The sequence below is a fragment of the Caretta caretta genome, chromosome 1, assembly GCF_965140235.1.
Source record: "Caretta caretta isolate rCarCar2 chromosome 1, rCarCar1.hap1, whole genome shotgun sequence".
Taxonomy (NCBI): Eukaryota; Metazoa; Chordata; order Testudines; family Cheloniidae; genus Caretta; species Caretta caretta.
The window spans coordinates 118,027,522-118,043,985 of NC_134206.1; the positions used below are offsets into that span (position 1 = coordinate 118,027,522).

The 16,464-nt window shown below is 41.3% G+C and overlaps 1 protein-coding gene across 4 annotated transcripts in view; it reads right to left on the reverse strand.

Moving 5' to 3' along the window:
* Window positions 1–4,636: 4,636 nt before the first annotated feature.
* MAP4K4 (mitogen-activated protein kinase kinase kinase kinase 4) overlaps window positions 4,637–16,464 on the reverse strand; it is a 242,746-nt gene continuing 230,918 nt past the window's right edge. For all 4 annotated transcript variants that reach the window (XM_048857604.2, XM_048857623.2, XM_048857614.2 and 1 more), the window contains 4 exons: window positions 14,541–14,690; window positions 11,958–12,117; window positions 7,928–8,067; window positions 4,637–7,732 (listed from right to left, as the gene is read on the reverse strand). In XM_048857604.2, coding sequence (XP_048713561.1) covers window positions 7,649–7,732; window positions 7,928–8,067; window positions 11,958–12,117; window positions 14,541–14,690 — 534 coding nt within the window. In that variant the 3' untranslated portion in view covers window positions 4,637–7,648. The remainder of the gene's footprint in view (window positions 7,733–7,927; window positions 8,068–11,957; window positions 12,118–14,540; window positions 14,691–16,464) is intronic.

Sequence of the window (16,464 nt, forward strand, 5' to 3'; positions counted from 1 at the left end):
GATATTAGGAAAAACTTTTTCACTAGGAGGGTGGTGAAACACTGGAATGCGTTACCTAGGGAGGTGGTAGAATTTCCTTCCTTAGAGGTTTTTAAGGTCAGGCTTGACAAAGCCCTTGCTGGGATGATTTAACTGGGAATTGGTCCTGCTTCGAGCAGGGGGTTGGACTAGATGACCTTCTGGGATCCCTTCCAACCCTGATATTCTATGATTCTATGGAGTGTTTGGGAGCTGGGCCTCAGAGGAGTGAAGCAGGGGTGTTTGGTTTTCTGCAATTAGAAAGTTGGCAACCCTACCTGAAGTCAGGCATGGGAAGTCAGGCAACCCTAACAGGCTATGAGCCCTGCCTAGAACGAGGAGGAGCTCAGATCAGGCGACTCTGAATCAGAACCTGGGGGTGTTCTGTTCACAACTCTGCCAGTATTTGACTACTTTAGCAAGCCACTTAAGCGGATTGTAGGTTGTGTCAAATTTAGATAGTCCTCACCATAAATACATGCAAGCACTCAAACCCTGGATGTTGTTCACACACAGAGTTAATGAGTCAGACTGATTCCAGCACCTGAGAACTGAGTCAGCAAGGGACTGACATGAGAATTACATTAATAAAATGAAAAAAATTGCATTTTACTAAGGGCTGGTCAAATTATTGGAAAAATCAAATTTCAACAAAATATTAAAATTTCCCTTTATAACAATGATGAATTCCCACGTCTGCTTCCTTTTCTGACCAGATCTAAATTTGCAAATATTTTTTAGTCTGAATAAGCCAAAATGCTAGTGATTGGTGAATTTCTTGCTAGTGGAAAGACTCAGTGTTTCATGTAATGGCTAGTCTGCCATCCTGAGGAGGTAGTTTCAGTTAGTGGTTAGAGTGCTGGACTATCTGAAATTCTGTTTTATTGCGGACTCTGCCACTGGCTCCCTGGGAGACCTGGGGCAAATCACTTACTCTCATCTGTGCTTCAACGCCCCCTATTTCAAAAACTGGAATCTTATCAATCATCCCTCACAGGGTTCTCCTGAGAATTGTTGTAAACACTTTGAGATAAAAGGCTAAGTGTAAAATACTACGAAATCCCCTTACTTTTTTGTGTTTGTTTCAGAGTACTGAAAACACTGAAACATGGGTAACCCGGTGTGGGCAAAGGTTATTTAATATATACAAATATGAAATTAAATTTAAACTGAATGCGCCAAAATCCCTTTTTAATTGACAAATTATGCCGAATGACAAGCATGAAGTTGTGAAACAGCATTTCACAGAGAGGATAAGTAAAGTGTGAGTGGCATAAAGCACAGTTGGAAGAAATTAGATTAGCTTTCCCATGTCACATACTATTTACCCTGTAGAACCACAATAGCCTCTGTGTGAAATGTTAAACCCAATTTCCTTTTTCAGTTCAATGGAGGAAAACCCCCTGCCATGCAGCATGGGGAAATTCTGCAGAACTGGAATTAATTTGCAAACTGGACACCATCAAATTAGGCCTGAATAAAGACTGGGAGTGGATGGGTCACCACAAGAACTAAAAAAATCTAAACTTACCCATGCTAATTTCCCCCTACTGTTACTCACACCTTCTTATTAACAGTTTGAAATGAGCCACCCTGATTACCACTACAAAAGTGATTTTTCATCCTGTTGATAATATCCCACTTTAATTGAATTGTCTCGACCCCACACTTGGTAAGGCAACTCCCATCTTTTCATGTACTGCTATATATATGTTCCTACTGTATTTTCTACTCCATGCATCTGATGAAGTGGGTTTTAGCCCACGAAAGCTTATGCTCAAATAAATTTGTTAGTCTCTAAGGTGCCACAAGTACTCCTCGTTGTTTTTGCTGATACAGACTAACACAGCTACCCTTCTAAAACCTCTTCAGGAATTGTTAGCCAAGGCAGAACTTCACACAGAAAGTGACTCCCACAGAGTAGCATTCTTTGTGATATTGCTAAGTGACATGACCACAAAGAAAACTGAGATTGAAGCTACCCTTCCCCTCTCTCCTAATTCTGTGATATGTGGCCTCTACAGCAGTATCACCTATCCCCCATTCACAGCAATATCAATGCACTCAGTTTTAAATCCTTCTTTTATGTCACCTCAGAACGTTGCATTGATGTTTTTAAAATAAAAAGGGGTTCTACATTTTAAGATCTAACATGTGATCCTGGGCTGAAAATTATCATCATCATCTTGATGCCAGAGCTCCATCGAAGGTGTGTATGTACTGGGATGCATCCTTGCTCCACCAGTTCTCACAGCTATTCTGAAAAAGCTGCTCTTTGAACTTTCATCCCAGACATGTACTGTATTGTTTTCTTTAGATGAGCAGGGAGAATAATCCCCACTGCCTGGAGCTTACATTCTGGCAATTGAGATATTCTTCTCAAGTTGTCAAACAAGTATTCTAACCATTTAACTTCTGGGACTAAAAAAATGAATGAAAGAAGAAAAAAAAAGCAGCCACCCATAAGTAGACAAGATTAGTTTTGAAAAACATTTTCCTTATGATAGTCTTCAAAACTAATACTGAACGAGCCATTTGGAATTAAACTGGTTTCTTCTTCACAACGCTGCATGGCAATGTGCCCATGTGATTCTGAGGCAGCTTGCCAAGGAGATCTGGAAGTTCTGCACCCATCGTAGAGTTAGTCACAGTAACAAAGAGATGGACGCTACAGTTGACAGTAAAATGGGCTGGTGTTGTGTTAAATGCTAAAAGTGGAAATGGAACACACATCATAAGCAAGGTCTCATGGTTTCTGCAGAATTTTCTGTTGCAGTGTTGCAGAAACCTTCTACCTGCCCTAGGTATGCTTCTTTCATTTGCACTTGTGCCATTTCTGCGGAATCTTTTTTATTACTATGTCAATTTTCCACTTCAAATTCCAACATGAGAGTCCTCATCCCAGACTCTAGGCATTCATGACAAATTATCAAAAATCCAGTCCAACAAAGACACGCTACATACCAACAGCCTCTCTCCACAAAGGAAGCTGTCTACAAAACTGAAGTTTGCTCCTGCCCAGCTCCCACAAAATCCTAATTCCACAGCAAGCATCCTTCTCCAGATCTCCCACCCTTTCGTTTTGTTTTTATATTTACATAGTTTTAACTTGAATCTTCTGTTTACCAACTGGTCTTTGCTTTTATATCTTTCATATTTATTTTCAACTTGAATGTAAATGTTTAAAGCTTGCATGGGTTTTATTTTTTCAACCGCTTTTTTGTTTTTTAGCGTTTACTTTATCTGGCTAACTGCAATTTATTGTTATTACTCAATACCCTGGTTTTCCTTTGTTATGTTGCAGTCTCCCCCCCCACACACACACACACAAAAAAACAATTTTCCTTGGGCCTGATCCACTTGCCCATTTGCATATACACAAGCCACACAGAAGGATGATATTTGGCTCCCAGCTTTTAAGATTTGTTGGCTTCTTCCTGTGTCTTCCCCACTGCAATCGTGTAATTTTTTTCCTGTGGAGTATGCTGCCTTTCCATGTTTTCCATTGCCTTTGTTAACACTCAGTATGTGGACATCAAATCTGATCACTAGCATTAACCACAATCAGCTGCCCCAATATTAAATATGACAGTCTTTGCTTATGATGAGTGCTAACTTGTGTTTATCATCATTTTAGCAAATGTTCTAAAATTATATGATTTTCTAATGTAGACAAGCCCTCAAGGTGAACATACTCGTTTTCTTCTTTGACGGCTTGCCAGTTTCACTGAGGAAATCCTGTAGCTCTGGCTCAGGCATTAGGCAAGAGTCAGTTTGAGTTTAGCTAGCAATTAATTGCTTCTGCTACATTTTGTTGTTATTTAACACCAGTTGGACTCTAACGTCAAGAGAACGGGGTATCTGTGGGTCTGAACTATCTGCAGAAGCCTTTCCTGTCTATATAAAATGAAAGAAGCAGACACATATTTTTTATTAATTTACAACCTATGGCTAGCTTCTACAGCTCAAAAGGAGAGGGAAACCAGAACACGTCTGCTGTGTGAGCACAGACTTCCTGTTTCAGCAGCAGCCTAACTAACAGGTCAACTTGTTTAGAATAGGCATTTTCCCACTACCGAAAGAAAACAGCGCATGGTGGGAAGCACATACAGGGTACAGCCAGGACCAGGCAGTGCAAGTCGGAGCTCTGTACCAATTTTGTCCACTACTCCCTTACTTACACTTGGCAGGCCTGGACTTCAATGGAGCTACGTCATCTACACCTGCTGAGATCTACCCCTAGATTTCAGTTCACCATACTTGCTTAGAAATACTACCCCCCAAAATCACGAGATTTCACGAGATTTTAAAAACCATCACCATTTTAGGTTTCCTTTGAGTGTCTTCTGTTTTCCGAGCCTCTGGGTGCTGCTGATTTACATTTTAAAGCTTTTCAACACAACCACGAGGACCAAAAATTAAAACCACAAACAAGAAAGCGGAGAAATCATTTGGCTCCAGGAGCTGGGGCTTAAATAAAAATACCAAATATTGCTGAACTTGCAGTAACATCATGAAATTTGGTAACGTTGCTTTTTCTCACCTTCAGTGGAATAAGGCAATAAACACCTTGGTTCTCCAGGAGCAGAAAAATATTTAAAATACTTTCCACATACAGTAGGTGTCATTTTGACTTTATTTAAGGAAAAATGGGGGGGAAAGGGGGGAACAGTAATATCCATAATACACAGAAGACAAGTTAGATAGCACTGCAGAAAAAAGGCTGTTTACTTGTCACCAGCCTGCTTTGCAGCTCTATAATTAGTCATTTTAATGCAGTTTGTCAATTGTATTATTGTTGAGCATCTTTATAATCAGCAGAGTTTGGGGTTATAAGTCACAAAAAGTGTACTATTACTAATATGAAAAACTAAAAAAAAAAACCCCACAAAAATCACTTTCAAATAAACCATAAATATGTGATGCACATTAGTGTAACAAAACCATTTTTGTAAACATTTTCTCCAACATAACATGTGCATAAGATAAAAATAAAACACTGCAGTCATACAGTTAGGGTTACTTCGACAAAGATACAGGAAGTTATTACTTATTAAAGCTTAAAACTAAACCTAGGAACTTTTTCCCTGCTCTGACAAAAGCACTGTTTAAAGAGTCCAACGTTCTATATGTGGTGGTTTGGTAACACTGTTTTTACTTGTCATTTGGCCACCTTGGCACTTCTGTGGAGGCAGAAGCTGCCATCTGGCAGTTCCAGTGAATAAGTTTCCCTCAGGAAAAAGCACATATCCGTAACCTGGGGAATCCCTGGAACATTCTCACGTACATGAATCGTATTGATTTCCCAGGTAGTGTGTGAGGTGGGGACAAGAACTGAATCCATTTTAATCACACAGCACTGTAAGTATTAAAACCATGCAGAATGACATTGAACTGATCAGTGTCAGCTAATTATGCTACAGGGCCATCTTGTGATTACATCCCTGTCTATGATTATGTTGGACTTCAGAGTCCCTTTAGTTCATTATAGTACAGAGAACTGATAGCTCTTCTGGCTGATTGTAACAGATACTGAAGAAATGGGTCCCCACCCTTGACCTTCAGTGCTATCCAAAAGTCAAACAATTTAAAAAAATATTTCTAAGTACTCTTCTTTCAGCAAATGTAAGGCTTTCTTGATATATGTGTGTGTGTACACGTGTGTGTGTGTGTACACGTGTGTATACACACCAGCTCCCTTTTAAACTGTTTCTGATGTTCAAAGGAGAACTTTCAGCAAAAACGCTGATTAGATTAGAAGAATTTACAGCAGTCAGGGTTGATGCCAAAAGGGTTCCTTGAGCAAAACACTTGCCCAGTTGGTTCTGTTAATGTTAAAGCAATCAAGTGACCAGTCACTTGAACAATCAATCTGTTTGATTAAAGAATGTTTAAAAAGCCCTACCTGTCATGCCATGAAAGTAAATTAAGCACAGCAAAAGACAAAGACTGTGAAACACTGAGAGCCTGTTCACTGAATGAACAGCTTAAGGCAGCTGTCAACAAAGTACCCCACCAAAACAAAACAAAACAAAAAAAAAATGGTTGAATCATGACACTGTGCATTATTACATCACCAACAGACTATTATACACTCAAGATTTCTCAAGTAATGAACATGTAGCCATTAAACATATTATTACTCTTGAGACATTTATTACGAATGTCAGAAACTTATTCATAAAATAAAACTGACTTTTTTTTTTAAAAAAGGGGGGGGTGGGGGGAGCCAGAGCTGGGATCTTACACCTAAACACAAGTATATGCTGTTTTATGAATAAGCAGTATTAACTACATTCTTAAAATAGTTTTAGTGCATTGCATTCTTAGAAAAGAAAAACATCACCTCCCCAAAATGTTTCCTACAACATTTAACAGTTTATAGAACTAGACTAGTTATTGTTACCTGTCTGTTACTAAGCCCACATGTTAGAAGAGTGAAACCTCTGGTTTTAGGCTAAATTCATCAATCTTCCATTACTGATGAAGTTGGTAAAAATGTTTGATTTCCAACTTAGTAAGCAATTACATTAGTCAGTGTCTCACTGCCATAAGGCTATTTCAACCATCTCAATGGACTACTCTCCCCTTCTGCTGAAACTTGCTACAGAATAACAGTCAAACCTTTCATCTGGTAGTTTTGGTATTAAGATTAAATTAGACATTAATGGTTTTTCCTCTAAAAACATATAAACTAAACCACCTCTTTTATGCATTAAAAACAATGAGGTAGGCACAACAAAATAAACATATGCTGTTTGGAATTTTTTCTTCTTCTCATTCTGCAAGTGCAGACTGTGGTAAAACTGTTGTTGCACTTCTAGGTTTAAACAAAAATTAAACCTTTAACTGAGGCAGTGCTAATACTGTGACATCACCAAGTTCTGTCCTAACACAGAATCATTGTAGAAAATGAACAAATTTTTTATCATCTGCACATGTTTCAGGCAAAACCTGGTACACAGAAAAATGACTAAGCTCTTGGCCAGGCCAAAATAAAACCAACCAACCAAAACCAAGAATTCCACCGCCCACCCCACCCCACCCCCAAGAAAGAAGTTATCCGAGCCACTGTGTCGTTCACATTTTATAAATATTAACTTCTTAAAACCTGCACCTTCCTCTTTGTCCATATATTGTCACATTACAAAAAAGAAATGTCAATTAAATACATTGTTAACATTACTAGATTAGATCTGCCCTCTGCTTCAGCAAGACTGTCTCTCACCACCACTTGTCACCTTCTCTTGCCTGCCTCCTGCCAAATCAACAACATGTTCATGATAAGCCTTTCTCTTTTCACACTAACAAACAGAGTCATTCAAAGCCTAGGAATTCTGGAGCTGAAGGAGGTGGGGGGGCGGGGGAAGGGGGAAAGACCTGTTGTTTTCTAGTGTGATCCCAAATCTCAAAGACTTATAGCACCCGATGGTATTATCTTTACAGCACCAGCTGCATTGCAGCCTCAGTTTAAAAACAAAAAGAAACCTAACACTAGTGATGCCTGCACACACATTCACATGGAGTGCTTGCATCAGTGCAGGTCTGTACTCCAGTTACTAATAATTCCAAGTTATGAGGATCTCGAAGACTCTGGATGTCAGCAATCCCTTGTCAAATCACACTGCTTCTACCAGCTCAGAAGAGAAGTCCTGCCTAGGGTCATGAAATAAACTTGACTGCTTCCACCAGACCGCACAGAGGCAAAGAAAACCTGTGAAGAAAGAGATAAAAACTATTTACGATGGTAGCCAAGTGTTCAGATCATTTGCTTGCTCACCGAAGTCTGATGAAGAAGAAAGCAAGCAGAGATTTGTGTTAAGCTTTAATGTTCAAGATATTTATAATGCAATTAGAGAACATGGTGTAACTGAAGGCAAAAAGTTGCAAGCAAAAAAAAAAAGACTACCTTGTCATTCCGTTCACATAAGAACTTGAGTCTTTGTGCCCTTTTGTGCATGAACACGCCATCCAAATGCCCAGTTTCCACTGATCGTATCTCAATAGCCTTTTCTCCCCAGCCCATAATCTGATTGGATCGAATGTATGCTATAGAAACAAACAAAAACCAACATGTATTAAAAAGCAACAGACAGCAATTGTAAAACCCTCTGTCTTAAAAGTGGCTTGCAAAGAAAAAACACTTACCTTTTTATTTAAAAAAAAATTCCTTATGATGCATAAGAAGGTGAGAACAGTTTAATTTTTATTTTTTTTTAAAAAGAGAGAAGGATTTTTGTTGTTTGTTTGTTTTTTTATCAAAAGTATCCTTTTTTGCTGCAGTATTCATTGGAAGGCTAAAGTGAAAATGGGAGCTTTCACAACTTTCAATGAAATGGGTTGAGTGTTCAGTTTTACACAGAGCTTTTCTCTTAAGTGTTGCCAGCAGATAGGTTTAATTAGATGTAGGCAATAATGAAAAAACGGAACTCAAGATTTAAATGGAGTAAAATCCTTTCCCTTCTTAACTTTTATGTCTCTTGTGGTGTTATAATTCCACTAATTATATTTCTCAGCAAAAACAGAAATTGATGGGGGGGGAGGGGGGGGAATTGCTCATGTAAAAAACAAAAGTATTTTACAGTTGGCATATTTTTAAAAAAGTTTCTTCCATTCTGAAAAATTGTACTACTTTGAAAGGTATTCTCTATATTTTATAGGAGTCCATAATACAGTAAAAGCTTTGATATCCGGCATGTTGGGTGAATGGGGGTGGGGGGGTGGGGGTGCCAGTAAATCAAAAATTCCGGTTAGCTAAGAGGGAGGGAATTTGGGTGTGGCAGGGGGCTGGGGCAGGGGATTGGGGCACAGGAGGGGTTTTCGGACACATCTCCACTTGCGGGTAGCTGCCTGAGGTGAGCAGCGCCCAGATCCAGCACCCTGAAACCCCTCCTGTGCCCCAAATCCCAACCCAGAGCCCCCTCCCGCATCCAAACTCCCTCCCAGAGCCTACACCCCACACCTGTTCCCGAAATGCCCATTTATAGAGCTTTCCGGTTTTTAAAGTGCCGGATAACACAGCTTTCCCTATAGTTTTCAAAGCGCGACTGTAGATCTCCTTTCCATCATCATAAAAAAGCAAAATAGGACAGTTTTTTCTTTGAATGTCACTTCTAATCTCCATTAGCTAAAGAGCTTCGTACTAGCAGAACGAAAAGAATTCTTGTAGTCGTTCAGTAATTACTACTGGGATGTAGTAAAATCTCAAGAAGAAAAAGTTGTCATTATAAAAAACATGGTCAACAGATAATCCAGGTGTTATTCTGATGAGCTCTAACAAAGATAAATGGAGGTGACTTACTGTAACTGGAGCTTCTTTGAGATGCATAGTCCCTCTCTGTATTCCACACATGGTTACGCACGTGCGTCATGCACCTGAGTCCGGAAATTCTTCAAAGCAGTGTCCATTGACCCACAAACGTGCAGTAGTGCCCCGGCACTCCCATCCAAGGGCATAAAAGGCAGTGTGGGTCAACACCCCTCCAGTTCTTCTTCCTGCAACCCAACTGGATCCAAAGCAGAAGGGATGGAGGGCAGGCAGTGGAATACAGACAGGGACCACACATCTCAAAGAACCTCCAGTTACAGTAAAGGAACCTCCATTTCTTCTTCGAGTAATGGTCCCTGGGTGTCACGTGGGTGACTGGCAAGCAGTGTTCAGACTGGAGGAGAGTGTGAGAAAGGTGGCAGCAGAGATGCCTGTAGTACTGCCGTTCCGACGGCTGCATCTGCAGTCGCTGCTTGGACTAGAGCGTAGTACATTGAGAACACATGGACAGAACTCCAAGTTGCTGCCCTGCAATGTCCCGCAGCGGAACGTACCATAAGGATGCTATGGAAGCAGCTTGTGTTCATAGGGAGTGAGCGGTTATACCCCCAGGAGGGGAAATTTTTGCTATTTTGTAGTATTCTAAGATTCATCCCGAAACCCACTTAGAAATCTTCTGGGAGGATATGGCTTGCCCACATGATCTTTCTGCTATGGCAGTTATTTTTAACCTGTGGTCCGTAGACCCCTGGGGTTCTGCAGACTATGTGTAAGATTTCCAAAGGGATCTACACCTCCATTCAAAATTTTTTAGGGGTCCACAAATGAAAAAAGGTTGAAAACCACTGTGCTATGGCAATAAAGAATCTTGGAGATCTTCTAATGGGTTTGGTTCTCTGCTGGTAGAATGCCAGGGCATGCCTGACATCGAGGGAGTGAAGTCTCTTATCTTCGGAAGAGGCATGGGGTTTGGGGAAAAATACAGGTAACTACTGACTGACTGATGTGGAACTCAGAAACAATTGTGGGAAGAAATTTTGGGCATGACCTAAAGGAAACTTTCCTTCATGAAACACTGAGGGGAAATACCTTCCCCTAAAGGAAACCTTCCCTTCGTGAAATAGGGAGGGTCTACCATTATGGCTCTTAGTTCACTGACCCTTCTGGCCAAAGTGATGACCATGAAAAAGGTCATGGCACATGTTGCCATAGGTTCAAAGGGAAGACCTGTGAGTGCCAATAGGACAATTGTACAGTTGCCGGGTGAGTAAAGACAGAACATCCTTCTGCTGGAGGGAGGAAAGCACTAACCGCTGCTAGGTGTAAATATGGGGAAGTAGAACCCTCTCCCTTGCTACCGAAAAGGGATTCCGCCTTCTGATGAAGAATCAGTTGGTGACAGTGGTCCCCAAAGGGAGACCAGGAAGGGGGTTTGTGAGGAGGGAAGGAGACAAACTCTATTGAGTATCCCTGCTAGATAATCTCCAAGACCCAACTGGTGATCCAGCTGTTGGCAAAGAGCATGTGACAGCCCCTAAAGCTGACAGGAGGAGAAGTGGCTGGCATTGCTTTGAAGAATTTCTGGACTTGGGCGTATGACATGCATGCATACCCATGTGTGGGATACACGTAGGCATCATCACTCAAAGAAGATCAAAGGATTAAACAAGGGAAAAAGGAGCTGCCTCTGGTTTGTGGGTGTATTTTCAATAGAATAGAATAGAATCATAAAATTATGATTTAGCAGATCTTGGCAAGGATGTCCTAAAATGTTAAGGCTCAAATATTTAATAGCACTCCCATTTCATACAAGAACGTATTTGACTGTTAATTTATAGGGGATTTAAATTACATAACTTGCTATGGTATAAGCATATTTACCATAATAATGAACTTTTAATTTATTTAGGGTTTTTTGGGGGGGGGGGGGTTGGAGGACAATTTGACCACTAACACATCATCTTAAAAGCACTAAGCAAGATCTTCAGTTGGTGTAAACTGTTATAGCTCCATTGACTTCAATTGGAGCTATGACCATTCATACAAGTTGAGAATCTGGCCCCTAACGTTTACAAGAACATACTGAAGGGGCCCAATCCAATTCTCACTGAAATTAGTTTAAATCTTTCCACTTACTTTAATGGGAATTAGTCTGTAGTTAACGATCATAGAAAGAAACGTGGTAGGTCACTGTGGTATGAGACATTTTGTCTCATGAAAGTTCCTTCTCTATTCTCTAGATAACTATGGTAATTAAAAAATATTTTTAATATAAAATGCTTTACTGCTTAAGATCACAAAAAGACTAATCAAATCACATATAAGCCTATTAACAATTAAGAAATCTCTCAAAATAATACCAGCCCAAATCCCTTTAGAAATGCAGGTTATCACAATTTAGCAAAAATATATCTATTTTCAACAGGCTACTAGGAACCAAATGCTCAATAAGTTATTTTGTTCCCAGTACGCCATAACATTTATTTGGATTTCATTCTAAAAGAAACTAAACAAAAACTACCAGACTAATACCATCTCACCATTTTGGCACTTGTCTACCAATAATATTTACAGCATAACTGCTTCAGAATGAAACACCTGAAGACCAAGTATCCCCACCCTGTTACTCCCTAACTTTGCAGATTATGTTTGATTCTCACAGGACACATACCAACTGATGTGGGCATCTCTCCCCACTGCAGAACCACATCTTTGGTGATCCTCCCATAGGTATTAACATAAACCCCTTCATCCTCATAGCAAACCAGCAGCTCCATCCCATCGGTGTTTGGGAGAATGATGATTGCGTGTGGTTGTATGCTGCTCTGGATCTACAGAAGCAAAACAAAAGCAAAGACACTATTTTTCACCTGAGCTGCTCCCAGTATAAAGGGCTGGATACTTTTTTTTTTTAAAAGCAGACTGTAGAAAGGAAGAAAACATAGGTCACTGGGGCCATGATGAGGTAAAGGCCCTGAGGAGACACATTAAGTCCCATCAAACGGTCATCTCCAGAATATTTGATTGACCAGTTCTATGGAATGACCTGTAGTTATTCCTTCATTAGTCTGCGGTTGAGATTTTCAGTGCTGACTTAGCTACATGGTAACATGGCAAAGCAAACCGGAGCAAAGAGCACTGGACTGGAACTCTAGAGACTGGGTTGTCTTCCCAGTTCTGCCGTTCACTTGCTGTGTGACCTTGAGCAAGTCACTTCACCTCTCTGTCCTTCTGTGTCCATTCCCACCATTTATCTGCTTAGATTGTAAGCACTTTGCGGCAGGGATGATCTCTCATGGTGTGTTTGTACAGTGCCTAGCACAGGGAGGCCCTGGTCTTGGTTGGGACCTCTAGGTGCAAATAAAGATAATATATTCAGGTGATCTTTAAGATCCATAAAATACTTATTCTTCAAGCTATTACTCAGTTTATATTTAATTACTGATGTCATTTTATCTCATTTTTTAAATTTAATTTTCTCAGTGCACCAGCTGCTCTGTAATTGCCTGTGTCTACTGCAGTAAAATGATAATTCATTTTATTTTTTTAATAATTCTGGTCAATTCATTTTAAAGGTAGAAAAGAAAAATTAAAATCAGTAATGTTTCTACTAATGACTTGGAAGTGAACTTGATTAATAATTCTAGGGAATACATATGAAGGAATTATGCAATTTACTATTTTTTCCAAATTGATATAAGACTAGCTATAGCTATATATTCTATCATCATCCTATTTTCGTTCTCTCTATAAATTTTGGAGGGCTTAATGTTTGCAAGTCTTGAACACTTTCCAATAGTAACCTTCTAAGGCAGAAATGTATTGAACAGCTTTACTTTTTTCTTTTCTTTTAAGTTAAAAAAAAGTTTGTCTTGCACAAAACCCACAACAGAATTCCACTCCCATACAGAACTGTCCTTAAAAACTACCAATGACTGTTAACGGACGCCTTCTCTTTTAGCCTTGTCCTGCCTAGGCTGAGAGAGTGGCCATAGGGAACTGGTGCCCTGCTCTGCCTCCTCTTTCCACATACTTGATGGTGATCTCACCACTGTTTTAGGCTAGCAGGGACTGTCCTTTCGCTGCATGTCAAAGGTCGTTCCTCTTGCATTCATCTGACTTCATTCCTCTCTGCTTCCAAAGATTTTTTTGTCAATATGCTCACATAATTATACTTTACCATCCCTTTTCGGTTTTTAGGTTTTTAAATTTAAGAGCCCATATAGGTTCTGATATAGGATGGTTTTATATCTTTTACAGCCGTCGGTCTTAACCAGGGGTACATGTACCCCTGGGGGTACTCAGAGGTCTTCCAAGGGGTACATCAACTCATCTAGATCGGTGTTTCTCAACATGGGGCTTGCAGCCCCCCTGGAGAGGGTCATGGAATAGGTTTAGGAGAGTTGCAAGTGCAGGGCCAGCATTAAGGGATGACAAGCAGGGCAAATGCTGGGGTTCCATGCCATAGGAGGCCCCGCAAAGCTAAGTTACATGCTTCAGCCCCGCTGCCTGGGGCTCAGGCTTCGGAGAAGGCTCACAAGTGAAAAACAGGCTCAAGAATCACACTGAAATGTAAGTACAAATACTTATATTCCAATCAATTTTATAATTGTATGGTAAAAAGGAGACAGTAAGCAATTTTTCAGTGATAGCGTGCTGTGGCACTTTTGTATTTTTATGTCTGATTTTGGAAGCAAGTTGTTTTTAAGTGAGGTGAAACTTGTGTATGCAAGACAAATCAGACTCCTGAAAGGCGTACAGTCATCTGGAAAGGTTGAGAGCCACTGTTTTACACAACATCTATTTTAACAAAATTACGTTCTTTTCATTCTTGCTGTAAAACACGTTAGTCACCACAAGGACTGAAATAGCAAGCCCTCAAGATCTTGAGCTGTATTATTTTGAGCATGCATTAGGACTGACATTAACAAAATGTGTTTTGTACCTAGTATTTAGAGGAGGTGTAATGTTCTATGAAGGAAAAGAGGTTTAGGATTTTTTATTTGTGGGTTTGGGGATTTTTTATTTTTTTTTTTTTAAGTGCAAGATGCTCTTATCTTTTAACTAACCCACAAGTGATAATCACAATTTCAGAAGTTAGCAAAGCATAGTGAAGGGAATAGATGACTTTTCTGCATGGTTGCTCACGGTATGATTATACCACAGCATTTGAACACCTGTATATCTTTTCAATGTGAAGTAAGTGAAAAAAAACCTAAGAAATAAAAATCCCATACTGAGCCACAATTCTTACATGCGTTGGCAGATAAATATCATAGACTGATCCCGAGTCCACATCAACAGCATGGAAACCAGCACAGGAACCATAGATCACTTTCAGCCTCTGACCTTCCTCTACAGTTAGATCCACCAGCAATGGCTTATGTACCAATTCTCCAAATGACTGCAAGACAGTAATTAAAAGGAGGAGTCAGATCTACATCTCCGCTTAGCACACAACATTGAGATGGGAGTCCTTAAAAACATGCTTATCTCACACACACACGCTGGTAGCTTGCTCCTTCAAAGTCATCCTACTTGATCCAGCAGCGTGGTTAAGTACATGCCTTTACAGATGTGAGGCATTCCACTGAGGTTAAGTCCCTGGATTATGTGCTTTGCTGGACTGAGGTCAGAATAGTCATATCTGTGCAGGACTCAGCCATATAACACTATGAACTAAAACAACTTCCCTGGACTAAAAAAGCAGAAATAAAAACTAATCATCAACCCATGTTAAACTCCTTTAGTATATTTTTAATTTGTAAGTGACAATCTCATCTTCTGCACAACAGTTTGGGTAGTGTGCGGTGTGGCCTCCCTCTGACCCGGGGGGAGGAACCACCCTCTGTGCCCAAGTGGGCAGAGCCAGACCTGGCTCACCCCACCCACCAGATGTGGGTAATTGGAATCGGAAGTATAAAGGGCAGCGCCTCTGGCTCATTTGGAGCTAGGACACTGAGGGAGACAGACATGTCCTGCTCGCTCCAGCCAGCTGAGACTGCGGCTGAGCCAAGTGACCCCGCTGGGGAAACCTGTCTCTGCCAGGGACCCTCCAGGACTGCCGCTGGCCACCTACCCGGGGGAAACGGAAGATGCCCCGTGGTCCCAGGTACAACCCGAGGAGAGGGGAGGAAGTGGCCCAGCGACAGCCAACTTTAGTCTGGCTGTAGCGCTGCCTGAAGCATGGTCGGTGTGTTGCAGCTGGATTCCCTGCTGACCCAGTGGTGGATCACTCCGCCCCCTGCGTCGGGGCCCAGTGGAGTAGGGTGGATCCCCTGGGGTGGCAGCCTCCCTTTGCCAGGTCAAGAGGCCTGCATTTGTCAGTTGTCCACTGGAGCTAGGACACCTCACCCCTCGGTTTTTCCTCTGTCCTTGCACCACGGGCCCAGAGCCAATTGACTCCTGGGTTTTCGCTCTGCCCTGGGTTTTCCCTGCACCAGGAGCCTAGAGCTAATTGACTATTGTGTTTGCCCTGCCCCTGACTAAAAAGCTTGGAGCTAATTGTCTCCTGTGTTTGCTCTGCCCCTGACTAAAGGGCCCAGAGAATATAGATGGCTGGGTTTACTCTGGCCCCTGCTTAATGAACCCAGAGCCTGCAGACTACGGTGTCTGCTCTGGCCCCTGCCAAAAGGGCCCCGAGACCACAGACTAAGGTGTTTAAGCAGGGGCCGGGCAAAGGGCCCAGAGGTATAGATGGTTGGCTGCTCAGCCCCAGCCTAATGGCCAGAGCCTACTGGCCCTGGGATTCCTGCTTCTGCCTAAGGGCCGGGACCAACTGACTATATGGGGGCTCAGCCCTGTTAGGCTGGTCAGAACACTAACACCTAACGCTAATTCCTCTGATACTAGGCAGCAGTCCTGACGGTGTAGAGAGGTGGTGTGGCCTCCCTCCGACCCAGAGGAGGAGGGGCTACCGCCCCACGACTAGTTTGGTAATGATACCATGGGACCAATGATATTTTACAGCACTCATAAAAACAAGTGAGACTAACATAATTTAGTGATTTGTTCACTTGCAGCAAGATTGGGATTTCGTTCAATTATCTGTCTCTTGATTTGTATATGTAGAGGACAACACACACACACTTGTGTAGTACCTCAAAAATTAATCTGCCTAGAATTGAAGCATGGTCTGGAGGTTCACAACCCTAGTGAGCTTCTTCTACATGTTTTAT